The following is a 25648-nucleotide window of genomic DNA, read 5'->3' on the forward strand; positions in this document are numbered from 1 at the left end:
AATTCATGTGCGGGCGCTAGTGTGGCCGCCAAGATCGAGTGCAGCGCTAATGCCCCGCTCTATTGGCCCGCCTCTCGAAGCTATCGACATTTTCCTGAGAGCTACCAACTTGCGACAGCTGCGGCAGGTTTGCAAATTCAACCTTTAACCTATCCCTACTCGCAGCAATGGCACGAGGCGGCGGTCGCGTGAGTAGATACTGCATGCGCCACACATAGAGAATGCCCACTGACTTCCATAGGGCGGTGGTCGCAAACCATTTCGCGGCAAGGGTAAAGGTCGCGGCGGCGGCGGCGGTGGTGGAGGACGTGATACTCGCTCAGAGCCATGGTCCACCATTGAGCGCAAGAATGAGCTCTTCGAGAGCTACTATCGCATGGGAGGATTCCTGGAAGAAGCAGAGTTCGAGGAGATGTGGAAGGCTCTCCAGACCGATCTGCCCAACAGTTTCCGCTTCACCGGCACCAAGTCCGATGCCCTTGCAGTGCGCGAAATCTTCAAGCAGCGCTACATCCCGGCCATCGCATCCAAGCAGTTCGAAGGCAAGCCCGTTTCGCCTCCCGAGGCAGTCCAGGCCTTCCCCGATGAGCTCGTTTGGCACATGAAGACGCACAAGAAGGTCATTCGACGACACGCGCCCTTTGCCGACTTCCAGAAGTTCCTCGTCGCCGAAGCTGCGTCCGGAAACATCAGCAGACAGGAAGTTGTCAGCATGATACCGCCACACTTTCTCGACGTCAAGCCAGGCATGGTCGTCCTCGACATGTGCGCAGCACCGGGAAGCAAGTCGGCACAATTGGCTGAGATGATTCACGGCGATGAGGAAGAGCGCGTACAGCGTGTAGCGAACGGCGAATCGGTCGACCTCAGCCAAGACGGTGACTACAGCGACGACGGGCGTTCAACAGGCCTCCTTATCGCGAACGACTCCGACTACAAGCGCGCCGGCATGTTGGTCCACCAGGTCAAGCGCCTCAACTTCCCCAACCTTATCGTAACCCAACACGACGCCTCCATCTTCCCCTCGATCGAGCTACCCAGCGACGGCCAGAGGAAACAATACCTGAAGTACGACAGGATCTTGGCTGATGTGCCTTGCTCTGGTGACGGAACAGCCCGCAAGAACCCGAACGTATGGCAGAAGTGGACGCCTAAGGATGGTCTTGGTCTCCACGGACTTCAGCTGCGCATTCTGTTCCGAGGTCTTCAGATGCTGAAGAAGGGTGGTCGCATGGTGTACTCTACCTGCAGTTTGAACCCCGTGGAGAACGAGGCTGTTGTCGCAGCAGCCATCGAGGCATGCGGTGGTAACTCCAAGGTCCGACTCGTGGACTGCTCAGACCACCTGCCAAACCTCAAGCGAAAGCCCGGTCTCAACGTGTGGAAGGTGCTCGACACATCGTCAGTCACTGCCGGAGGAGAGAAGACCGCTCACATGTTCACCAACTGGGAAGCCTACCAAAAAGCGAGGGCAAAGTACGAGGCCGAAGAGCCCGAACGTCAGTTCTCCACCAAGGTCACTCCCGGATGCTTCCCCCCTGTACCGAAGTCCGAGGAAGAGCGCATCCCTCTTGAAAACTGCATTCGTGTTTACCCACACTTGCAAGATACTGGCGGTTTCTTCATCGCCATCCTTGAGAAGGTGGATGACATTAAGATTGCGCAGGTACAGAACCCAGAGAACTTGGCCAAGGCTCAGAGATCGCACGCCAATGCCGACACGACCACCGACTCATCGATCCCCACTCCTGCTGAGAACGTGATTGAAGCCGACGCTACCAAGACAGAGTCTACAGATGAGACCTCTGAGACGGCTCCCCTGAAGCGCAAGCTAGAAGAGGATGAAGAGACTGAAGCTCCCAAGAAAGCCAAGACCGAGGACACAGTCGCTGAGGCAGCTCAAACACCAGACGCAAAGCCTGCCACCAACGGCTCAGCTGCCCGCTTGAAGCCCGAGAACCAGTCGCAAGCCAAGGAGTACTTTGAATACCTCCCCTCTGACGATGCAACCATCGCCTCCATCATGAACTTCTTTGGCATCGACGATCGCTTCCCACGCGACCGCTTCATGGTCAAGAACAAGGAGGGTCTCTCCCTCAACAAGATCTACTACACTTCCGATCTAGCCAGGACTATCCTCACACTCAACAAAGACCGCGGCATGAAGTTCATACATTGCGGTGTCGTCATGTTCGTCGCGCACAAGATCAAGGACCAGGACCGCACGCAAGCACCATGGAGATTACAAAACGAGGGTATCCGTATCCTCGAGCCATGGGCCAGGAAGCGCATAGTCAAGCTAGAGAAGAAGGAAACCCTTCACCAGCTCATCCGCGAGATGTTCCCCAAGCTACCCAAGGAGGGTGATACCGGCCTCGGCGAAGTCGGCTCGCAGCTCCAACAGATGGATGTGGGCTGTTGCTTCATCCGCGTAGAGAAGGACGACGAGAAGGGCATTCCATTCCGCATGGTGCTTCCTCTCTGGAGACATCCCGGCAGCGCCAACCTCATGGTCGACAAGGATGACCGCAAGGCCATGCTGCTGAGGTTGTTCAATGAGAAGGACACTGAGATCATCAACCACGTTGCCGACAAGGCCAAGGCGGAGCAGCAAGCTCGTGATGCTGAAGAGGAAGGCGAGGACGATGCCAAGGTGAAGGATGAGGGAGATGTCAGTGACGGTGAGCAAGCCACCGAGGCCATGGTCGCTGAGGAGGAAGAGGGCGCTATGAAGGTTGAAGTCGAAGACGACGATGTGAAGATGGAGGGTGATGCTTAGGTGTCGTCGTCCATACACGACGTAAAAGTCATTATTAGAGCATTTTGGCTTTGGCTCATCATCTGGTCTGCATTTGGGTTGGCGTTTTATCTTTTCTTAGGTATTATCAGAGCTTAGCTTCTTACTCTATCACGCATATCTATGTATGTATGAATGTCATGATGCAATCATTCAAAACCTGCATCGTCTCTTTGATCATGAGCTCCATTACCATGTATTACAAGGGGTATTCCGATAAAACTACAAAACATACTTTGAACTCCCCATCCCTTCCCTTCCCCATCATAAACCCGCGCTCATACAAATACCGAAACAGGAATACACCACACAGACTCTCATGCAAAACGATACCTCAAGAAGCCCTTCTAAGACTTCTCCTTATCCCCCGCTTTCGTCGCAACACTCTTCCCGCTCTTAACACTCTTCCCACTCTTCATACTCTTCAAGCTCTTCTTACTCGCACTACGCTTCAGTTTCGCCTTGAGTTTACTCCATTTCTCTCTCAGGCCGCCGTCTTCATCCTCGTCCACATCTTTCGGCCTCTCGACGCTATCGAAACTGCCGCGCGGGTACTCGAGCTCACTGCCAATGTCCACGCTATCGTTGTTCCGGGCGTGTTGCTGGTGCGATTTGCGCGGTGTCTGTTTAGACGGGGTCTGGATGCCAGAACTAGAGGTAGGGATGTCTTTGTGACGGCCGAGCAGCATGAATTGGAGGGTTTGCCAGGCGGGCATGTTGGCTATGGGACTGTCTTTTTCGTTGGCTTGGACGTCGGCGTTCTTCCAGGGACAGTGTTCGCGGTGGGATTCCAGGAGATTAAGGCGTAGGCTCTCGATCGGCACGTCTAGTTTCTTGCTCATTTCTGTGAGGCGCGTGGCGGAGGAGAGCCAGAGACCCAGGCGCTGGAAACAGTGGTTGCATACTGCGAGGGAGATGCGCGATTCCGAGACGCCGGTCCAGCCGAAGAGGGCGAAGACGAAGGATACGGTGTCGCTGGGGGAGAGCGGGGGTTGGGTGCCGGTGGATGTGAAGAAGGAGGAGGGGATGCGGGCGAGGATTTGTTCGATGGGCGGGTCGGGGTAGGTGATGTGTTCGAGGAGGGGGAGGTCGGCGGATATGGCTTTGAGGAAGCGGTAGCGGTCGAGGAGTTCTGCTGAGCTCTTGGTGCGTGATGCGATGGGGATGTGGTAGATGTCTTCTGTTTCGATTGTTAGTCGTGTTACCGCTCTGACTGCATGTGTTCTCATACCTTGACACCCTCGCTTCTTCCACAGGCAGTCGTCTGAATGCCCCTCTACAATGAGATCCTTGTATCTCTCTATCAGAGCGTCGTCGATATCGAAAGCCAGATCCTCGCTCATCTCCAGATCCTTTCCGGTCGCATCTTTCCGCTTCGGCCTCAGCTTGACCGCAACACGGTTCTCGCATCCACCCTTGCAAGCCACTGTGTTCCAGATATCGCAACTCCAGCCCCGCTTCGCCCACTCGACCTCGTTGATGGCATCTGGCTTGGTCGTCCACTTTCTCACGTCTGCAAACGTCTTCAGTCGCTCGAGGAAGTGCTCCTGGCTGTATGGCTGGAAGTTGGGTGCTTTGCGCGGTGTGGAGGCTTTTGGCGTGACTACCGTCTTGCCTACGACCTTGATTGTCTTTTCCCTCCGCGGCGTCATAAGCTGTTCCTTGAGCTGCCGTATGCGCTCCTGCCCTTCCGATATGCCTCTCTGGCGCTCCATGCTCAGGTTTGCGCTGCGCGGACGCTTGTTCGGATGTTCAGGGCTGTCTGGTTCCGAAAGCGCGGAGAGGGACGCGGTCGATGCATTTGATTCTTGGAGGCTGCTTGCGAGTGAAGTCGTCGAGTTGCTTGCGGTCAGGTTATCGAGGAGCTTGTGGAACTTGCGCTTCGTGGTCGCAAGCGCAGGCTGCTGCTCTGTCGATGTCATGGTGCCGGAGTGAACGAGTCCGCGATGATTCGGGTGAGAAGGCGGATCGTTCGGGTGTGATTATTGGGATGCGCGCGTCGTAGAGTCGTGTGTCGATCTTTGTTTACGTCCACTCGAGTCTAATGCCAGGTCCGTCTATTCACTCAGCATCGATCAGTCGCAGTAGAAAAGATATGATAAAAGCTCCACTTCACCAGAAGAGACCGCAATCTCGAATGTCTGTGCACTAACAGCAGTTGAAAGCCGTTGATGAGAGTGTTGTTGCCATGGCGGCGACCCGATTCCCCATGCAGTAACCTCCGCCCGCAGCGCCAAGGCCAGCGCCAGCGGGCTGCGTCGCGTCCACCCACCTCCGTGCAGAACCCCACCAAAGCGACAAGGAGGGGCTGAAGATTGTTAGTGTTAGCGTTCAATGCCCACCCAAATTGCGCCATCAAGATTCTTCCTGCTCGCACTCGTCATCCTGGCTATCTCACTTGTCAATCCATCGCTGTTCTCTCGCAGTCTTGCTCGTCTTTCTCAATTGAAACACCACATCTACCCGTCCGCCGCACTCCACACGTCGCAGCACGTATACACGACCTCGAATCGAAGCATACACACCATGGCCTACGAAAAGGAACTGGAGATTGCTCTCCTCGCCGTCCAACGCGCTTCCATCCTCACAAAGTCCGTCTACTCGAGCCACTCCAAAGGCACCCTCTCCAAGAGCGACTCCTCGCCCGTCACAATCGGCGACTTCGGCGCACAAGCCCTCATCATCGCATCGATAAAGCACGCCTTCCCCGAAGACGAAGTCGTCGGCGAAGAAGACGCCAATGACCTCCGCAACAACGACTCGCTCCGCGACCTCGTCTGGGACCTCGTACAAGCCGCGAAGCTGTCCGACAGCAGCGCAGAGGAAAAGATCGGCGGACCCATCAAGAGCGCCGACGCCATGCTCTCAGCACTCGACCAAGGAAACAGCGAGGGCGGAAACAAAGGCCGTATCTGGGCGCTCGACCCTATCGACGGCACAAAAGGTTTCCTGCGCGGCGGACAATACGCAGTCTGTCTCGGTCTCCTCGTCGACGGCGTCCCCACCGTCGGCGTAATCGGGTGCCCCAACCTCCCCGTCGACGACCAAGCGCCCCTCACCACGACCACCGGGCAAGACGCCGACGACAAAGAAGGCAAGGGCGTGCTCTTCGGCGCCGTCAAGGGACAAGGCGCTACAAGCCGCCCCCTCAGCGCCGGCGCCCTCACAGCCGCAAACCCCATACAAATGAAACCCCTCTCCGACGTCACCCAAGCCACCTTCTGCGAATCCGTAGAAGCAGGCCACTCCTCCCAAGGCGACAACGCAGCCATCGCTTCCAAGCTCGGCATCACCAAGCCCTCCGTACGCATGGATTCGCAAGCAAAGTACTGTTCCATTGCGCGTGGAGCGGGGGATCTTTACCTCAGATTGCCGGTGAGCAAGACGTACCAGGAGAAGATTTGGGATCACGCGGCTGGTGTTGTGCTCGTGCAGGAGGCGGGTGGTGAGGTTAGTGATGCGTATGGCAAGCCGCTTAACTTTGGTCTGGGCAGGACGCTGAGGGAGAATAAGGGTGTTGTTGCTGCGCCTAAGGATGCGTTTAAGCAGGTTATTGAGGTGGTTAAGGAGGTGCTGTTGAGTAAGAAGGAGTAGAGATGTGGTTGTTGAATGATATGATATGACGATTATGTGTACTAAGTTATACTGCTTTAGTTGTGATGTCCTGCCTTTTGACGTCTTGGAAAGCTTCATATACGATGCCGTCATGGCGGGGTGGATATCGTTCTTTGCTCTCGAAACATATTGCGAGTGGAACAGTCACAATCAACCAATACTCATAAAAACGTTCTAGCAGAAAACCCACGTCCAAACTCTCATTGAACTACCCCAATACTCTAGTTTAAAAACAAAGAAAACGCCAAAATGCGGAACCATAAAGATACCCATCAGATATCCCTCCCTTACCATACCATACCATACCAACCTAACTTACTCCTACTCCAGTTCCAGTCCCAGTCCCAATCCCAATCCCAATATACCAGTAAAATACCCTCCCATTTCCCCACCAGCAAAAGCCCTAGTAAAGCGTAACTAAACTTCCCTATTTTCGAACCATATTTCCTTCCCGTTGGGTATCACCTGCTTTAGATCCTCCATTCGTTTCTTGCTCCGTGGAGACAAGTTTGTTTCCTTAGCCTTTGTTTACTCCGTTAAAGTGCAATTTGGTATCTCTTCTCTCCGTCGTGGATGATGTTGGAGATGACGTTGGTGCTGTGTTGTTGAAGTGAGCGATGCGTTGCTTTCGCGTGTTGAGATCGACTGTCGAAGTTGTTGAGTGGCGACTCATGCTGTGAGTGTAGTCGTAGGCGTAAGGATACCGCCGCCGAGAGTATCATCCCCGCTCTCATCGACAAAGGTACTTTCGGCACCTGCGTCGAGCTCGTCGGTGTCGACATCCGCCTCCGCACCGGTATCGTTGACTTCCTCAGTCTGTTCTTGCTCGTTGTCATGCTGAACGTGTTCAGCCTCGACGTCTACCGGTAGATGCAGTATGTGGGCACTCATTCCTGGCACAGGAGTGAGATGCATCTGCGCTAGTCCTTGTTGAAGTGCCTCCACCTCCTCGTTCACGTCTTCAGTCATCTCGACGTTGTTCTCTTCATCGTCAGAATGGTCGTAGGCAGCGTGGTACGGCGAAGGCCCAGACGCACTGATGGTGGTCAGGTTTGCGGGTTCCTCCATGACACCGAATTCTGTTGTCACAGTGATAGAGTCCGGGCTCGGGATGGGTAGCTCGTGTGCATATGATGAGGGGCCATCCATGGTCGGGTTGACAGTGCTCTCATCATAGACTGTTGTGAAGAACTCGAACATCTGTCCAGCCAGCTCATCTGCTTGCCCGCGCTCTTCCTTGTCTTTCCTCTGCTTGGCAATGGCACGAAGTTGTTCCTCTTTCTTTTGTTTGATCTCCGCCTCAAGCCGGCATTTAGCACGAACGTTGGGTTTGTGCGTGCATGTCGGGCAGTGGTAGTTGACAGTGCAGAATGTGCACGTGCAAGTTGGATTCGATGATGCGCATTGCTAAAGACATGTTAGTGATCTGTCATAATCAGGTATTGGTAGTAAACTTACATCGCAAACAAGAACCGCACACTCCGAGCACTCCTTGAGAATTGCTGGACACTGTGGTCGGACATCTCCTGCGGGTCTCGGGTACTGGCAAAAGTATGCACCACAACCACTCCACTGAACGGGATGCCGCGGATTGCACGGTAGGGGAAGAGGGTTTGTGACAGGGTGATTGATAGGGACGCGTTGCGAATTCGGCGGCCAAGCACTGGTGGGTCGACCGCGGACGCCAGATACACTGAAGGAACGCGGACGCCCTGAGCTAATGGGGACAAACGATAACGAGGTGGCAAGTTGGAAAGGCTCGGGATTTGAAATGGAATTGAAGGATGTGGTGGTCGACATGTCGATTGACGAGTGTTGGGGAGCAACCATGATCTGCGACTGAGACATGGGCGTCTCGGAGGACTCAGATTCGTTGTCACCTGTGGAGTAAAAGTCTAGATGCGATGACGATGCTGTAGGCGTGCGTTCAGGATCCGGTGTACTGGCCCTGTTTGGATTGAACTCGGGTATTACGAGGCGTTGTGGCGGCTCGTTGTGTGACCGCACATGATCCCGCTCCGTATGTAGCTCCCGATAGCCGCACTTGCGGACCTTGAGCGCCCTGAAGTCATGCTCCTTGCATATGGGGTTTTTGCAAGCCCGACATGACACTTTCCACCGGAAGCTTCGATAGCAGTCGTTACATAGCCCTCTCGGACATGTTTGTTGTTGTAGGTCAAGCGAGTCTTGTTTCAGGTACGACAGGATATCAACGTCTTCCCCAAGCACATATTCGTACAGGCCGTTGTTCTTCAACTCCCGGACGTAGTCCACGGGTCGAAGTGTGTTGCTGAAGTCCGGATCCTCATACTCCTTTGTGCGAGGTAAAGGCGCTGCGCGTATCTTATCCGCTCCTCGGCCACCCAGTCCAGTACCCAGAACAGCAATACCGCCACCGCCAGAGAAGATGGGCTCAAGACAGCACCAATGCATGTTCAATTTTGGTGGCTCGCGGTTTGCAGGTGGTACAGGCATACCGTTGTTCCCGTCTTCGGAATCAGAGTCGTCATCATCCTGTGCACCCTCGTTCATGAGGTTCGGTGATCGGCTCGCGCCTGGGGCCCACCAGAAGCGGTTTTGGTCGGCCTTTTCCTCTTGACTCCGGTCTTCCAGTGGTCCAGAAGACCCTGACGCGTGACCGAGTGTACCGCCCAATGTGCTGCTGTTGCCAAAGGCCAGGTTGGCGAAGTGCCGTGTCTTGACTCGTTTCCTCGGTATCGGCCTGTTGAAGGCGCAGCTCGCACAGAGCGTCTTCCTGCAGCCCATGCAGTGCATGCGGACACTGCACGACTCGCATCGCTCCAGGATGGGATCGTTGCATTGGGCGCATTTGACCTCTTCAACAAAGGCAGTGTGGCTCCTCCGCTCGTGCACTGGGACATGTTTGCCTTCTCCGGCGGAGTTCCCGTCTTCGGGACCGAGTGGCTCGCCATCTTCTCCTGTCTCGGCAATCTCCCATAGTCTGCCATCGTGCTCGCCCAGCTTTGTCGTGCCTTCTACCGGGCCAATGCGGTTGCTCGATCGCCATAACCGGTCAAAGGGTACCCAGACTTCCATGTTCTGGGGTCCTGCTCTTCCAGCGTGGTAGTCCTTCCTCCGGTTGCACCTGCCGCCCGGTGTCGGACACCACGCTGTATCTGTCCATATCCCCAACTGGTGGCATATCTCGATGAGCTGGTGGGTAGGGTCGGAATCGGAGTCTCGCCGGATGAGGGAGGAGGGCAGATAGGGCCGCCGGCGGTGGTGTCGACAGCGGTAGGTGTATAGGCTCTTCAGAGCGAGGTCCTTCTTTATCCAGGGTGCGTCCTTGAGTGTGTAGGGTTCGAGGAAGGGCACGATGTGGTACTTGATGGAGACGTTCTTGCAGCCGCGTACCGACAGGTGCTGGAGGGTGTCCTTGCGCGGGCCAACTACGTCGCCAATGAGCGAGACGCCAGCCACAGCCGTGTTGCAGAGGTCCAGGCTAGTCAATCGTGACCCGTTTGGCAGTATGGTCTGTATGAGGAGGGCGTTTAGCGAGTAGGCCTTGGACTGGCGTTCCCGGTTCTCAGGCGTCTCGTTGCCGGGCGAGCCCACTGCGACGGCGGGCTGGGGCAGGCGGAAGGAGAGCGTCTTCCATGCGAGGGGGTACTGCTGCAGGAAGTGGCGCAAGTGCCGTGATGTGTGGTAGAGTTCGAGGAGGGTGACGGTGGAGATCTGGGCGAGGAGCGACTCCAGGACGGGCGGGTACGAGGTGATGATGGACTCGAACAGGCTGAGGGCGGCGCCTGGTGCGGCGGCGTGGCTCACTGCTATCGTCTCGGTGTGCGTCGTCGCGGCTTTGTCGCCATGGCGGGTGGTGCAGGCCCCGAAGTCGCCGTGGCCGCCGTGGAGTATCGTGCTCATGCTGCGTGGGTGGTGGGTGACGGTGACGGTGTCTACACAATCACGCCCGGGGAGGAGAGAGCAGCGACATGCACGGGTGGAGCGCGTTGAGTCGTGTCGCGCAAGCGAAGATGGTCGTGTGAGATGGCTTGGCCAGCCGTCGGTCGCAGGCCAGGGTTCTTAGGCCAAGATGAAGGCGATCCGTTTGCCGTCGCCGGGCGATCTTTGTGCCTCACCGATAGCCAGGTGCGACTAGCAGTACCATCCTCACTGTTACTCGGCTCACGCTGCCGGCGACCACCTCAAAGACGCGAAACTTGACGTGCCAAGCTGAGACTTTGATAGATATGCATTCGGCCCTCCTCACCCTCACGCCGGCGCCAACCAGCCTATCAGCCAGCGGCACATTGCAGTCCCTCCCTCAGCCTTGCCGCGACAGCCCTCTGCCAGCTCAACACGGTGCATCACCTGGCGACACTAGTGCGCGTTGCTTTTGCCTGTTGGCAGACACGACACTCCAACTTCATTCGCCTGTGCGCGTCCATAATCACATCATCCGCGCTTGCTGTGCGACTGCTACTGAAACCCCTTTACCCCGCTGCACTGTGCCAATTCGCCACCCTCAGCATATCATGGCAGGAGAAACAACACCAAACTAAAAATATTACATAGGCTACGCTAAGAGGATATCAAACAAAGTACGCCAGGTAGGCCCTTGAGCCAAAAGTTATTGTCCATACGCTCGTGCCCACAACATATTCCAACAAAAACAAAGACAAAACGCCGCAGGGACCTCTGCGCTACTGAGTGCATACGCAGGGCAGCATGCGAAGAGCAAAGAGTATGCAGCAGAGTTGTGTCCCTGTCCTAAGAACATGAGATCTGCAGACTAAATATTCCAAGTACCAGAATCAGAACACCCAATTGCCCTGCGTATCCCGATCTTCAAGCCCATCAAACAGGACAATATCCCATTGATCCTCATCCTCACCAGCCGGCGGCCACAGCGAATTATCAATGAATGAAAACACTGGAAGATGCTGTCCCGTAGCGGTAGCATTCATCAACTTGCCCGCGTCAGAATCAATATCGAAAACCGGGCGTATGGGCAACTTCATAAACTCCAATTCCACTGTCCCGAAGAAAGGTATCGTGTGGCGGACTTTGCCACTGGGCTGTTTGCTCGGGTCCAGTGAGGAGAGGATCTTCTTGAGTACTATAGCGCTGCGTGCTGCGATTCTTTCGCGTGGGCTGGCGCTGGCCAGTTTTTCCATTTCGCCGATGAGACGACATATCATGGCGAAGTCTGTTCCTTTGGTCTTCTTTACTTCGATTTTGTCTTTTGTGCCTAGCTCGATGACGATGTCCAGTGTGAGTGTGACGGCGGCGATGAAGACTGAAAGCTCGGCGAATCGACAACACGCTTGCGTGATGCTTGCGTTGCGGAGCGCGAACCATCTCATCAAGATGTTGCGGCAGGCCTGTAACGCGGTGACCTTGGAGTACTCGTATCGATTGTCGAGATGTGCTCTGAGTAGGTAAGGCAGGTGGATGAATAGCTTCATCTCAAAGTGCCAGACTTGCACCATCAGTCGCTCCAGTGTAGCGAAAGACTCTGGCGATCTTGCTGTCGACGGTATATTTGGTACTTCCCAGAAGTCCTTGGGCATCTCCTTCATGGAGAATTCCAGCTGCTCGTCCAATGCCAGCGCTGCCGAATATGCCTGTGGCGAGACATCGCGATCAAGCTCCGCCACTTGTCTTGTCAGGTAGTTGAGTTTCGACCGATGAACGAGATGTGGGCTGGCGTCTGCTGGAAGTGGATAGTCGTCCGCGCCGAACGGGAGGCGGAGATGCAGTCCTAAATACCGATCAATGTCAACGAAGTGGCGCCATATCGACTTGGCGTCCGAAATCGCTGGGATCGGGGGGTTAAGGTCGTCCTGCGCAATGATGCGCTGGAATCCCATAAGATGTGCCAGGCTTAGACCGCGCCGCACAACAAGCCATGACTGCCGTAACGAAGCACTGTTTAGATGGTAGAGAGCTAGGAGCAAAAGCACCTCAAGCCCATGCAACGTCATCATCTGCTCGTCCGAGGAGGTTACCAACGATGTCACCGTCGATACATAGTTTTGCATCGTCACCTCCATGTTCCAGATGCTCGAGAGGCGCGAATGATCGAAATCGGGTGGGAGCGAGTTGATACAGATGGCCAGATGCAGTAATGTGCGAGCGATGATGATAGGCCGCTCTTGTGCCACAGCCTGCATACACAGAGCGTACGACTGCAGGTCGTTGTTAACATATATTTCTTTCGACGCCCGGTAGATGCCTTCTAAGATCATCCACCCGTTAGACGATTCGAAGATGATATCTGCATCGTGCTGTGATGGCAACAAGGCGGCTAGGGTTCGGTGAATGTTGTCGTAGTCTGAGGGCTGCCCCTTGCTATCTGACTTGTTGACCAAAGTACGAAGAGAGGGCGCTGAAGTCCATGTTTGCGCCCCAAGCTGACAACGTTAGTGTGGGCGGTAGGAGGAATAGACTCGACTTACGATCCCATCGGCCAGTGAGGAAGTGCTATACGCATCGCTTCGCAGTTCCGATACATCCGGTTTGATGTCTTTCTCGGTAGAGCCTGAGGCAGTGAGGGCAGGGCTGTGCGGCACAGTAGTGGCGGCGCCTGCGGTGGCATTTTTACGACACACAAATCTTTCAAAAAGTTGTTCCAGTTTGCATAGCCTTTCTTGGATGTGGTTTGAGCATGGATTCCCGTCATCTATCCGATCCGATCCGGTATTGTCCATGATGGCGGAAGAGTTGAGGGTATTTTGGCTCGCATTCCCGTGAACTTTGCGCTTCTTGCCTGTAGCACCTTTAGTAAGTAGTCCAGAGAATGTGTAAACGGATCCTAGTCTTACACTCCCAGCATGCCCGGCGTAGACTTTTCGAAGGTCGTTTCTTAGAAGTATTACTCGCGTTACTCAATGATTCCATCATAGTCTTGGCGACAACAAACGATGAAGATGGTATGATGTACGGAGATCTGGTAGTCCTGTCACAGGCCTATACCTGATAGGGGCGGCCATGTTACTTTCATAGTGGGGTGAAGGTGTTGCGATGGCAATGCTGATGTGGAGCTGACGCTGTCGGACCGCCGGCCGGGTTTCGTCCGCAACGGATGCCGAGAATTCCTCTACTTTAGTAAGTCATACAACTCCGGCGCTTGGTAACGGCAAGGGAGGCTCGCCCGAGGACATGGCCACCTTAATAAGCGCATCTCAACGGGTACGGTACAATATACTCGTGTTTGATGCTTTTAGTGTGCTCTTATCCGCAGTCCTCAATTTCATAGGTACTTTGGTGTTGAGAAGTTCGCAATTTTGGATTATCGACATGTCGGCTCCAGGGATGCCCCGACGGATGATTGCACAACGCGACCAGTGCTTATGCGGCCTATCTCCGCCGTGTTCGAACGCACTTAGAAAAGCCACGCGCATTGTTGACAAAGTCTGGAAAACTTGCCTCTCGGATACGGATATCCTATTACCAACATGTCGCTCAAGATCGTAGTTTCTGGTGTCACCGGTCGCATTGGCGCGCATGTGCTGCACCATGCGCTACAAAACCCGCTCGTATCGAGGGTCATCGCAATATCACGGAGGCCCCCACCCGGGATAGAAATGCACGCTAAGCTGGAGGTAGTGTTGCTTGAGGACTTTACAAAATACCCCGACGATGTGCTTGCGAAACTATCCGGGGCAGACGGATGCATCTGGTACCGAGGCACCTGCGTCATATTCCCCAACAATTGCTGACGTGCAAGGTGTATGACAACAACGGCTGGTGATCCTATGTTAGAGCTAGAGTATCCCAAGGCGTTTGCTGAGGCGTTTGCATCGACCATGCCTGTCGACTCAAAGCGCTTTCGGTATTTGCACTTGTCAGGCGGTATGGTGGAACGCGATCAGGAGAAGTCATTATGGATGAAGGGCTCGATGCGCAAGATCAAGGTAGGCGATTATTGTTCTTTGGTGATACCATGTGCGCAAATCGCGGTTAGAATGATCCGGGGCAAGCTGCCAAACGTGCTGACTCTGCGTAGGGCCGTGGGGAAGTTCAAATGCTTGAATTCGCCAAGATGAATGAAAACTGGAGAACGGTCATAGCTCGGCCAGGCATGGTTGTACAAAGAGGTAGTATTGTTGGTGAGGCTTCCATGATGATGGCTGGCTCTTCTGGCTCCTTCATCCGATTTGATGAGCTTGCGCTTGCACTCGTGGATGCGGTCGTGCATGGCAGTGAAGAGCTGTTGCTACCTTCTACGCTCGTACAACGCGGCCAACAATTGGCGAGGGAGGCCACCGAGTGACCTTTTCAGTCAGAAACGAGGACGGATAGGGAGGGGGAGATATGTTGGATTCCATTTGATCCATGAATTGGAAGCGAAGGCCGGCGCCAAACTACCGCTTAATTTCCTACCCGCAGAGTGTCTCCGCAGTTGATCACTGTCAATACCGGGTATGTTCCGCGTGTGCGCATGACGATCGAGATCATCCATGTTCGCCCGCTATCTGCTGGTATTCCCAAAATCCTATGCAACGTAACGCAGAGTAAGACCTTTCAGGCGTACATATCATCGTAGTCTTCTTCGTCGTCATCCGCAGGCGGTGGCGGCGGTTGTTTCTTCTTCAACAGTTCTTTGCGATCAAGAGGGCATGTGGAGTTCAGCTTGAGCCAAGGTCCTATGCAGTCCAGGTCGAAGCGATGATCGTCGTGACAAGGCAGCTGGACTACGAGTGGGTACTTGTCTATGCAATCACCATCAGCCAAGCTCTCATGCTCTCCATCGAGTCTTTGAGACGTGCGACGTACCTTCAAGGAATGGGTTCACGCAAATGGGGCAGGTGTCTGAAGGCTTCAGCGCTTTCTTTGGCACCCGCTCCAATTCATCCAGGAAGCTGTTTGGAACTCCCTTCAGTTCTGTGGGCGGGTCGTCGGCATTCTCGCGGAGCATCTCGATCATGTTCGCTAACAGATCCCCGTGTTCGTTGCTCTCGTCCGCCGGTCGTCCGCGCATGGTCTCGAAAGCATTGGCGAGCAAGCGGAAGGCCGCCGCCATGTTCTCGGGCTGCGGTAAAGCATTGGCATTTGTGTGCGCGCTGGGATCCGACGTGTCCACGAGTTCAAGCTGCGAGAAGAAGGTCGAGAGGTCTGGTCGGCGCGAGGGTTGCTGCGACTTGTCGTCTTCGGCGGAGATGTTGTGTTCGACTGTCTGGGTTAGCTGTTGCGTTGCGCACACAGTCGCTCCTGCCTACCTTCGTAGCCCGACATGGTGGCGGTATTCCAGATGTCGCAAGTCCGGATTAGGGTTTGTGGTTTGGGCGGATGTCCTTGCCAGCTGAAATTCTGAAGCTACGCGGAGTAGACGCGTCACAGCAGCAGCCTGAGACCCTGCAGTCTGGAAGGTGCGACCCCTCAGTTGTGGCGCAGGTGGCGCTCATCAGCCACACCATGACCCACACTGCATGACAATTCCACACTCCGCTGGTCCATCCCAGTTCTGCTCGCCATCGGCTCTCACTTTGGCCGCCGTCATTCTGCGACTGTCACATCGACATGTGGCGCAGCCCAAGCCGCCACCCTCATTGGCGCTCGCACAGTCCGAAGACAAGCTGACACTAGGGGAAGCTTGTCCATGTGGTATGCCATTCTTGCGACACGCGACACTGACGCGTTCGTTCGTAGTAACTAGTGAGGCCGCGTCTGTCGTCCAAGGTTAATGTGCAGTGTGGAGGAGTTCCCTGTCAGCGCTGTCCTCAGTCTAGCGACGCTACAGGCACCTTGCACCACCTGCGCGAGGTTGGGCGCTGCATGCATATCTTGTCGATATCTGGGGAAACAAGCAACTGATGCCCAGGCACAGATCTCGGCAAAGATGCGACTCCATTGGAAACCGCTGGCGTGCACTCGAAGCAAATAATTGGGGCCCTGTGGAGCCGGTGATCCAGATCATGCACAGCCTCCTAGTGTCCGCAACCAAGTTGTCACGCACACTTTTCCCTGACAGACAACACAACATGCCGTAAAGGGGCGCAGCCATCGCAGCGGCAACTGATAGAGTCAGATACAAGAGGCAAAGCAGCCGCTGTGACACACTCGAGGTCTGAAGCTTCACATTGCCAGTAGAAGTCTTACAGTGCACAACACTCACCGCTTGGACCATCGCCGCCGACGACTACCACTTCACTACTTCAGCCTACATCTAAATTTCCACCTACGTTCAATGTCGCTGCTCGTCATGTCCACAGATCCACCTTCTACTTTTGAGCGATTATCGCCCTCCTGGATACGCCGTCCCATGTCTCGAAGATCGACATCACCGCAAAAAGAGTCGCGGCCTACAACATCAAACGGCCTACTTGCACCAGAACCAGCGTCAACATTCAGCAACAGCGATGGCACACGATCACCACGCTCAAGCTCATCTAGCCGCCGCGGATCAATAATAGAGTTTGTTACCAGGTTCCGCTCTTCGTCCAACGCCAGTATCGCAAGCAACAAGTCGCAAGACCCAACAGACTTTAGTGAAATCGAGAACTGGTTCTACGGATTCCGGAGATACAACCAAATAGTCAGCACCAACACATCAACAAACAAAGCAGACCAACCGCAAGATCTCTCGAAACCTTTCAAGAAGCTGACGAAGAAGTGCGGGGGCCAATTTCTGCACGGGCTACCAGAAGCAGTCTTTGACTTCTCACTTCTCTGGTGTCCCGCCGGCCACCTGACCAGGAAAGACAACAACGAACCATCCTGGAGCTGGACTGCCTACGAAGGCCCCGTAAACTTCCCTTTCGATCCCACAACCTGTCCCGATGTGTACAAACTGCCACGCAGCGAGGGTGAATGGTTCCAATCCGAGATCTTACACTTCCATGTCGGTCCTGAGTCGGCGCAATACACCGTCCGGCGGGAAAAAGAAAACTCCCTGCGTATCAAATACCCGCCTTATTTCCACGCGCCGCGCGGCTCAGACCACACCAACGAATCCAACACCCTGCGGTTTACTGCCGCGACTATTAGTGCGGATGCGTTTACCGCTGAGCCCAACACATATGAAGGCAACGAAACCCCCTCCTCCCAGCTTATCAACTCGGAGGGAAAAACTTGCGGCGCAATCATGGACTACGAATCTGAACTCTCGAAGCCCTCTTCCACTGGTCCCTTTGAGTTCGTGCTGCTGTCCCGGAACCTGTGGCGCGAACCGAATCCCGATAATAGCAAGCCGGGATCGAATACTATGCATCCGACTGGCACGCCGATTTGGAATGGACAGCGTTTCATCTGGGACGAGAGAGTTGTTGATCATGATGAGTGTTTTGAGATGGGGCCGTGGAAGATGCTGAATGTTATGCTTATTAAGTGGGTGGGTGACTATGCGGAGAGGGTCGCGGTTGCGAGGATACATGAGGATGAGTGGAAGAAGCATAGTCCGACTAAGCAGGATGTTGTGCTGAGATGAGATGAGATGTTTTTGTCCTTTGGTCATGATTAGAGCGATGAGATGGGTTTGATGGTAGATATGCCGTTTGATTATGCTATTTTGAGCATATGGATAGCCGAATACGATGAGAGTTTATACGTCAGATCTAATCTTCATGAAAGTGTTTGCTGACTACAGGAATTGTTTCATGATTTCATTCCATGCCACTACATGCATGTAGGAGTCTACCAGTCAGATACCCTTGGTACTCGAGACTCGGAGAGTCCACGTAGCCTCCACGACTACTCATGAACCTCCCTCAAGAACAGGTAATGCCATCGTATACCTCAAGCCTTCTCATCCTTCTCCTTCTCCAGCTTCTCCTTTTCCAGTTTCTTCTTCTCCCATTTCGCCACCTCTTCATCAATGCACTTGAAGCTCCAGTTCTGGTAGAAAGGCGGGTACAAGAAAGGCCTCAAGTCGAATCGATTATCATCTGGCGAATATGCCTCGGCATGGTAGGAAGGCGTCATTGTCGTCATCTTGTGGCGGTTGATGGCATAGTAGTGGAAGAAGCGCTTGACCTTCACTGCGACCTCAGCGGGAGTATACTTGTCGGACCATTCGTGTGCTAGGCGAACCCAAGTTCCGTATGGACCAAGTTTAAGCTCTTTGCGGCATTTGCCAAAGACTCCGAGTTCTGCGTATGTCATGCCCATATCGACCTCGTCGCTCTGGACATAGTCTTCTGTGAGTGGTTCGAGTTCGGCCGTTGGGGTTGCGTCGATGAATTCGCCGAGAATGGGCAGCAAAAATTCATGCTGAGCATAAGAAATGAAGCTCTTGAGGTCCGTTTTGGAAATTGAACCGATGGGGTTGAGGTCGGCGCTGCTACAGTCGTACTTGGTGAGGTACCCACGTAGACACTCGTCGACGTTTCCTGAGGCAAGGACCAGAAGACTACCTCCATTAGGTCTACCCCTAGTTAATGGGAGCATCTGGGCGAAGTAGTAGGCTTGCACTAGACGTGTGCGAGCTGTAGAGGTAGAGGTACGAAGTCAGTATCTGTCTCACATGCACTTCGTACGGTCAGAACTCACCTTGTATATTCTGTAATGCCAGATTCTCAGCAGGCGAGCCTCCATGAGCCTTGAATCGTGGCTCAAATCCGACCGCTTTCTTCAGCCCATTCTTCGTGGCGGCGTAGATGTCATCAATATCGGCCTCAACATGGTAGCATCCAATGTCTTCCGCTAACCTCTTGGCACGGCTCCTGGTCTCTTTGCTTGATTGCTGAGACATACCCATGTATACGGTATGAAGAATGCCGTTGCATATTTGCTTCGGGCTCGTGGGCACCCAATTTTCGCCGTGATAAGGGCCTACGATGCGGCGGACATCCTCGAGAACTTGCTTGTTACCGTCCTGCACAGCATTGTACACGAGGCGGCACATGGAGAATACCAGAGTCGCGGTGGCACAACTATCGATCCCTCCGCTGAGGGGCAGCATGAAGCCAGCCTGACCGGACCGACGGAGGTAGTCCCAAAGCCAGCATGCAGGTCCTAGAGCGATCTCCTCTTCGGGTCGATGGTAGCGGAGCGGCTGTACTGGAGTGGGGCGGATGTTGGGATCAAAGTCTCCGTCAGACGACAGACGGAAATCCGCCCTGAAGCGTTCATATCGAGGAGCTGACGCAGCTTGTAGGCCACGAGATGGATTTGTTCTGAAGCTCCATATTTCCTCCAAGTCGATGGTTGCGTGGATAACTTTGACATCATTCAGGGAGAATTGAGAGGCCTGCGCGCGAACGCTACCATTGACCAGAATCTAGAAGATACAACTCAGTATACGTGTCATATACAGCTCGTACTGGATATCACTGACCATGCTGGATCCATCGTAATACTACATAAGCGGACGTATGAAGTTAGCATATGTCTCACATGCCTTTTGCAAAGTCGGGACTCACCAATCGGTCACCATCACACCCGTTTTGATTGGAATACTGCAGAGGTAGAGGTACGAAATCAGTATATGTCTCACATGCACTTCGTACAGTCAGAACTTACCAGATAGGCGCCCCCGCATTTGGATGTCGCGGCTAGGTATGACGTCAGTATACATTTTACATGCGCCTCGTAGTCAAAACTTACTTCTAATCAGGTCCAGACGCTGGTGGAGCTTACGTAGCTCATGGTGAGAACCTGAAGAATTGATGATGATGTCAACGCCAAATAAGCTCAAGTCTATATGTGGCGCCCGAGGTGTGAATAGCTCTTCGCAGGTTTCGTAGCCTATCGAGCAATCGAGGGCAGACACGACGGCGTCCCCAATCGGAACGAAAGATGAATCTTGAAGAGAGCGCGCAGCAGTTGGCAGCTCGTGTAATTCGTAATGCTCGACGCGTTGGGGTCCAGACCAGGGGATGAAGTATCGGCCTTCTCGATAATTTCCGGCCATCGCGAGGCTCATCTTGGGTCGAATCAACAATATCTTGCCGTCAAGTACAACGATCCTCGCGTTGTAAAGATTGCCTGAATGCCTAACTGGCATGCCAACATCGTATATGATGCCGTCGAGTTCGCGGTCAAGAAGCAGTGAGTTTAGCATTTGCCAACTGTGTGTGACCGTATCTTGTTCAAGAAAGTGGTCGAGACACCCATATCCAGGAATTGACAGTTCCGGCGTGGTGACATAGCGTGATCCATTTTCTTGGGCGACCTTGATGGCTTCCTTGATGCGATTCAGGTTCCCTTCCCAATCCTGAAAAAGTGTAAGCAGTGTACATCGCACAGTATACAGAGAATCTCACAAGAGCCCAATTATTCAAATTAGATGTAGAGACTGTGACAAGCCTTCCCATGTTGAGTAACTTGAACGTTCCGGTTGTGGTGGGGTGTAGGTTGGTTGAAGTCGACTTGATGGAGTGAGAGTAGAAAGTGAGAAGAAAGTAAGACCTCGAGATTAAGACCCAACGCTGAAGTTGACTAACGGGGTTGATTCTCGAGTCTGGTGATTTGAAATTTACAAGAGGTGGGTGTATAGTACCAGGTTTCAGTTGAGTCCTAGTTGGTGGCGGACTGTGCCCAGGTGGGTCCGCCAAGGCTTTAGAAGACTACTTCGAATCAGGCAAGCGCGCCCAGGGCTGGCACCAGCCCACTGATAGCCAATCTGTGGTTGCACTTCATTCAGGTACCAGGAGGATAATCTTTTCTCGTGCAACTGTCTCCCACGCCTCGCAGGTCAGCATCTTGCATGACGTCCGCCATTTGCAAGGCTCGCTGCTCACCCGATTGCCGACGACATACGCGTATCGGCTAGTGGCCATTTGCTTTCCCTGCGTCGGTTGTGCCCAAGCGGGAGTTGTGGTTGGCTGCCACTAGAAGTGCCCGACGCCAATGCCTAGGTAGTGGCTTTTGAAGGTGGGTAAACACATAGCGGTAGACCCTTTCTCCGCACGTCTCTTCAAATACATCAATGTCGGATTCAATCGACCATGCGATTGCACGCACGCAGGCCAGGCGACGGCGTCGCATAGACCATGCGGATCTAGCGAGGGAGCGGGAGAAGACGTTCTATCGGTAGGCTTATCTCCTTTGGCATGCGCCACCTGGAGAGCTACACTCACCAATGTCACCATCTAGGTACTACCCTCGTCCAGGCTCTCACCTTCCCCAGACAGATGGCCCTGCAAGCCGTCACTCGTCGCCGGGACCGGCTCCCAAGTCGCAGACGCCCCCGACTACCCCGCCGCCCTCTCTAGACTACGCCCCGCGAGCGTCGGACGACAAGGCCCTGACGGCGTTTGCGCAGTTGGGAGCGCTGCGCCTGAATGCGCGGAGATGTCTCATATCCTTCTTCGACAGGACCGACTGCTTCCTCCTCGCCGAAGCCACGCGCACTCTGTCGTTACAGACTGGCGAGCCCGAATTCGAAGACGACCGTTTGTGCTTCGGCACCACCATCTTCCCCAAAGAACAGAGTCTCTGTAACTACACCGTCAATCTCGCTCCGAAGTACAGCACGCTCCCTCTCGACGACCCGAGCGACCTTCCTTCCCTCGTCGTCAACGATCTCAGCAAAGACAAACGCTTCTGCAACTTTCCCTTTGTCCAGGGCCCACCATACTCCCGTTTCTATGCCGGAGTACCAATCCGCAGCCCAAGCGGCCACAGCATCGGCACATACTGCGTTCTGGACGAGAACCCGCGGGACGGCCTGTCGCCGCACCAGCTCGCTTTCTTGAAAAGTATGGCAGGCACAGTAATGCGACATTTGGAAAGAACCAGGGCAGCTGAAGATCACCGCCGGGCTAAGATTATGGTCAAGAGTCTGGGATCTTTCGCTGAAGGGAAGAGTGGCTTGGAGAACTGGACGGTCGATCCCTGGGATCAGGAGACGGGCCAGTCGTCAGGTCTACCAGATGCGATCATACCCCAGCGCCAGCGTCCTTCTGCCAATTCCGACGCTGCGCAAGATCCAGTCGTGCTCAATGGAAACATAGATCCGGCCATGAGAAATCCGAAGGACACTCCACCTGCAACCGGTGCGCCCCCGAGTTTAGTCAACGGAGAGACAGTCGATACTATGCGTCCGGAGATGACTACTACGACGTCGTCCACTTCCACGAAAGGCTTCACCAAGACTGATCAAAAGGATAGAGTGGCCCCAGAACTGAGGGCTCACTTCACAAGGGCAGCGAACATGATCGTAGACTCGACCGAGGCAGAAGGCGTGGCATTCTTTGACGCGAAAATCAGTACCTTTGGAGGTCTTGTCGACGATGACTTCGATCCCGATCAGCTACCTGAACCGGACAAACCTTGCGACATATTAGGGGCGGCGCTATGCAGAACCGACCGCGACACGAAGCCGCTGCCCAACACTGGAGAATGCATTTCAGAAAGCGTCCTGAGACACCTCCTGCGACTCTATCCACATGGCCAGATTTTCCATCTCGACGACGATCCGGCAACTCCTTCGGTCGCCTCGCCATCGACAGCTGGCGTGGACGAAGTCGAGTCAGCCGACGGCTTTCCGTTCAGTACACCGCGCAAAACAGAATCTACCAGAAGCTTGGATGACGAAGCTTACTTGAGGAGGGTCTTTCCCACCGCTCGGAGTTTGATACTCTATCCATTATGGGATCCGCATCGCGAACGCTGGTTTGCTACGGCTGTCATCTGGAGCTCGGAACCGAAGAGAATCTTCACGACCGAACAGGAGCTCAGCTACCTGGCAGCGTTCAGCAACTTTGTCATGGCTGAGGTTGCTCGTCTAGACACAAAACTAGCTGATGCTGCAAAGGCCGATTTCATCTCGTCGATCAGCCATGAGCTGCGGTCACCACTGGTATGTATACAAAGATGAAGCAGTCGAAGCGCATGCACTGACCGTATCTAGCATGGGATTCTGGGAATGACAGATTTATTAAAGGATTCCCCTCTAGATGGCCAGCAGGTATCACATGTAGCCACGATCGAGACATGTGGAAAGACTCTACTGGAAACCATCAATCACGTAAGTTGGTGTAGGCTGCATCAGATACTGCCACTAACTTTATAGGTTCTTGACTTTGCCAAAATCAACAACCTGACCCGAGGAGTTTCGAAGCGCCAGAAGAAACGAACACAGAGCGCGAAGCATATGATCAGTCCGGGCCAAGCTCATACCAATGATATCATGACACTAATTAACGACGTCGACATGAGCATCTTGACAGAAGATGTGGTCGAGAGTGTCTTCGCAGGCTACACCTACGCGAAGACGTCTGCTCAAACATACGAGTTAACCGCCTCTAAAGTCAACAAGCCGCCGATATCTATCATTCTCGATATCAACCAGAGCGACAACTACGTCTTTCGCACGCAGCCTGGCGCATGGCGGCGAGTCATCATGAACCTGTTCGGCAACAGCCTGAAGTATACACCGGGTGGGTACATCAAGGTGAAACTTGAGGTTAAGCGGAAGCCTGAAGACGAGGACGAGACCTGCGAGTTCCGGTTCTCAGTGACCGACTCTGGTATTGGCATGTCAGAGGACTATATCAACAACAGGCTCTTCCACTCTTTTGCGCAGGAGAATCCTTTAAGCCAAGGCACGGGTCTAGGTCTGTCGATCGTCAAACAGATTGTGGAATCTCTGGGAGGCGAGGTAGAAGTGCGTAGTGAGAAAGACCGCGGCACCAAGTTTACAGTCACATGTCCTTTGAAAGAGTCACGAATGTCTCCCAACTTCTGTGCAACCGGTCCAGAAGGGGAGAAAGATTTGCAGCTACAACAGGTCACTAAGCGCACCAAGGGTCTGAAAGTGAGGTTTGACGGTTTCAATGAGGAAGAGGAGTATCATGTTAGAGACTTGAAGAACAAGACAGCCTCGAAGCTATCATTGAAGGCGCTCGACAGCCTTTGTGCTGAGTGGTTCGGTATCGAACGATGCGACGAGGGCGACAATGCGGCCGAACCAGACCTGATCATCGCTACCGAAACCTGCGCCAAAGCGTTACGGACTACGTACAGCCAGTCTCCCGGTCGAGTGTCTCCCACCCCCGTGATAGTCGTGTGCCAGGGCGCCGCAGCAGCACAATCTACGACAGCCATTACGGTGCCGGGGATAATCTTCGAATGTATCGGCCAACCTGTCGGACCCCACAAGATGTCGAAGGCTCTAGCCTCATGTCTCGATCGACACGCAAGACGCGCCGAGACACAGAAAATGGACGTCAAGTCGATGATCCCACGGATAACAGAGCTCAGTCTGAAAGAGGAAGCAACTCCCCGTCGCACCGACCACCTGCATGTCGTAGAGCCATCTCGACCGCAGCTCACCAGCATTAGTAGTGCCCCCGAGATACGCTCAATCAACAACAGCCCACCCCGAACATCCAAATACCTAAAACCCTCGCGCGCACTGCGCTGTCTCTGCGTCGACGACAACCCGATCAACCTCCGCCTCCTGCGTACCTTCGTCGACAAGCTCGGCCACCAACACGTCCTCGCAGCCGACGGCCTCGAAGCACTCGAAGCCTACAAAGCCGCCAGCGACGAAGAATCGCGCATCGACGTCGTCCTCATGGACATCAACATGCCCATCATGGACGGCCTCGAAGCCACCCGCCAAATCCGCGCCCACGAAATCCGATCCAACCTCCCCAAAGTCACCATCATCGCCCTTACCGGCGTCGCCGACACGGACATCCAACAAGAAGCCAACTCGAGCGGCATAAACCTCTTCCTCATCAAGCCCGTCCGCCTCGCCGATCTCGAAGTCATCCTCAAAGGCGTGGTTACCGGCCAGGATAAAGCGAACCTAGAGCTCGAAGCAGAGAAAGAGCGGATTAAACAGGCGGAAGCAGATGCTATCCTCAAAGTCGAGAGTGTGGACGAGAAAACACGAAGCATCAACGTGGGTGTTGCGGTCGTCAAGGGCGAAGACGATATTCAAAAAGCGGTTAAAGTGTTCGAGCACAAGAAGAGTGCGTCGGTGATATGAAGCGCACAGCACAATCAGTATGCATCACGCTTTCTTGACGCATGTGCTAAACAAATCGCGGTAGGGCGCTCACACGCATCATCGGATGACCCTTACTCCCCGCGTAAAACTTCCGCGCGTATTTCCTCCTTGATCACGAAGTTGGGCATGGACAGGAGGAGTGAATGAACAGCGAAAGGAAGGGAAAAGCATTTACCTACGCATTTTGGCGTATACTGCATTTGCTTGTTCTCATTCCCCACTTTTCCGGCGCGCATGGAAAAGAGAAAAGTATCTGTCAAGAGCGAGCTTGACGAACGACAAAATGCATGCATGGGGTTGGCAGGCATGTTTAGGCGATTATACCCTTTTCTATCTTGCGTTTTTCTGTTTTTGTCCTTGTTTGATTT

The 25648-nt window shown here is 54.0% G+C and overlaps 10 protein-coding genes across 10 annotated transcripts; 5 read left to right on the forward strand and 5 right to left on the reverse strand.

Annotated features, from left to right (window-relative positions):
- Positions 1-167: 167 nt before the first annotated feature.
- J4E83_004335 (uncharacterized protein) lies at positions 168-2779 on the forward strand (the record flags this gene model as incomplete). Its single annotated transcript, XM_049331264.1, has 2 exons — positions 168-188; positions 242-2779. The coding sequence occupies 2 exons, from the start codon at positions 168-170 to the stop codon at positions 2777-2779; spliced, it is 2559 nt and encodes an 852-aa protein (XP_049189810.1).
- Positions 2780-3144: 365 nt separating this feature from the next.
- Positions 3145-4719, reverse strand: J4E83_004336 (uncharacterized protein; the record flags this gene model as incomplete). The annotated part of the gene is made up of 1 exon (XM_049331265.1): positions 3145-4719. The coding sequence occupies one exon, from the start codon at positions 4717-4719 to the stop codon at positions 3145-3147; it is 1575 nt and encodes a 524-aa protein (XP_049189811.1).
- Positions 4720-5323: 604 nt separating this feature from the next.
- On the forward strand, positions 5324-6391 carry J4E83_004337 (uncharacterized protein; the record flags this gene model as incomplete). Its single annotated transcript, XM_049331266.1, has 1 exon — positions 5324-6391. One exon carries the CDS (start codon positions 5324-5326, stop codon positions 6389-6391), a length of 1068 nt encoding a protein of 355 aa, XP_049189812.1.
- Positions 6392-7081: 690 nt separating this feature from the next.
- J4E83_004338 (uncharacterized protein) lies at positions 7082-10297 on the reverse strand (the record flags this gene model as incomplete). Its single annotated transcript, XM_049331267.1, has 2 exons — positions 7082-7819; positions 7871-10297. The coding sequence occupies 2 exons, from the start codon at positions 10295-10297 to the stop codon at positions 7082-7084; spliced, it is 3165 nt and encodes a 1054-aa protein (XP_049189813.1).
- An 890-nt stretch (positions 10298-11187) lies between these two features.
- Positions 11188-13279, reverse strand: J4E83_004339 (uncharacterized protein; the record flags this gene model as incomplete). Its single annotated transcript, XM_049331268.1, has 3 exons — positions 11188-12789; positions 12835-13145; positions 13201-13279. The coding sequence occupies 3 exons, from the start codon at positions 13277-13279 to the stop codon at positions 11188-11190; spliced, it is 1992 nt and encodes a 663-aa protein (XP_049189814.1).
- Positions 13280-13833: 554 nt separating this feature from the next.
- Positions 13834-14651, forward strand: J4E83_004340 (uncharacterized protein; the record flags this gene model as incomplete). Its single annotated transcript, XM_049331269.1, has 3 exons — positions 13834-14057; positions 14106-14292; positions 14385-14651. 3 exons carry the CDS (start codon positions 13834-13836, stop codon positions 14649-14651), a joined length of 678 nt encoding a protein of 225 aa, XP_049189815.1.
- A 251-nt stretch (positions 14652-14902) lies between these two features.
- Positions 14903-15613, reverse strand: J4E83_004341 (uncharacterized protein; the record flags this gene model as incomplete). The annotated part of the gene is made up of 3 exons (XM_049331270.1): positions 14903-15090; positions 15155-15550; positions 15598-15613. 3 exons carry the CDS (start codon positions 15611-15613, stop codon positions 14903-14905), a joined length of 600 nt encoding a protein of 199 aa, XP_049189816.1.
- Positions 15614-16565: 952 nt separating this feature from the next.
- On the forward strand, positions 16566-17804 carry J4E83_004342 (uncharacterized protein; the record flags this gene model as incomplete). Its single annotated transcript, XM_049331271.1, has 1 exon — positions 16566-17804. One exon carries the CDS (start codon positions 16566-16568, stop codon positions 17802-17804), a length of 1239 nt encoding a protein of 412 aa, XP_049189817.1.
- A 308-nt stretch (positions 17805-18112) lies between these two features.
- J4E83_004343 (uncharacterized protein) lies at positions 18113-20631 on the reverse strand (the record flags this gene model as incomplete). The annotated part of the gene is made up of 7 exons (XM_049331272.1): positions 18113-18801; positions 18866-19595; positions 19653-19673; positions 19738-19773; positions 19838-19869; positions 19922-20531; positions 20581-20631. 7 exons carry the CDS (start codon positions 20629-20631, stop codon positions 18113-18115), a joined length of 2169 nt encoding a protein of 722 aa, XP_049189818.1.
- A 614-nt stretch (positions 20632-21245) lies between these two features.
- Positions 21246-25259, forward strand: J4E83_004344 (uncharacterized protein; the record flags this gene model as incomplete). Its single annotated transcript, XM_049331273.1, has 4 exons — positions 21246-21349; positions 21413-23120; positions 23172-23288; positions 23334-25259. 4 exons carry the CDS (start codon positions 21246-21248, stop codon positions 25257-25259), a joined length of 3855 nt encoding a protein of 1284 aa, XP_049189819.1.
- Between the last annotated feature and the right edge of the window lie 389 nt (positions 25260-25648).

The sequence above is a fragment of the Alternaria metachromatica genome (assembly GCF_023757995.1).
Source record: "Alternaria metachromatica strain BMP 0045 chromosome Unknown scaffold_7, whole genome shotgun sequence".
NCBI classification, from domain to species: Eukaryota; Fungi; Ascomycota; class Dothideomycetes; order Pleosporales; family Pleosporaceae; genus Alternaria; species Alternaria metachromatica.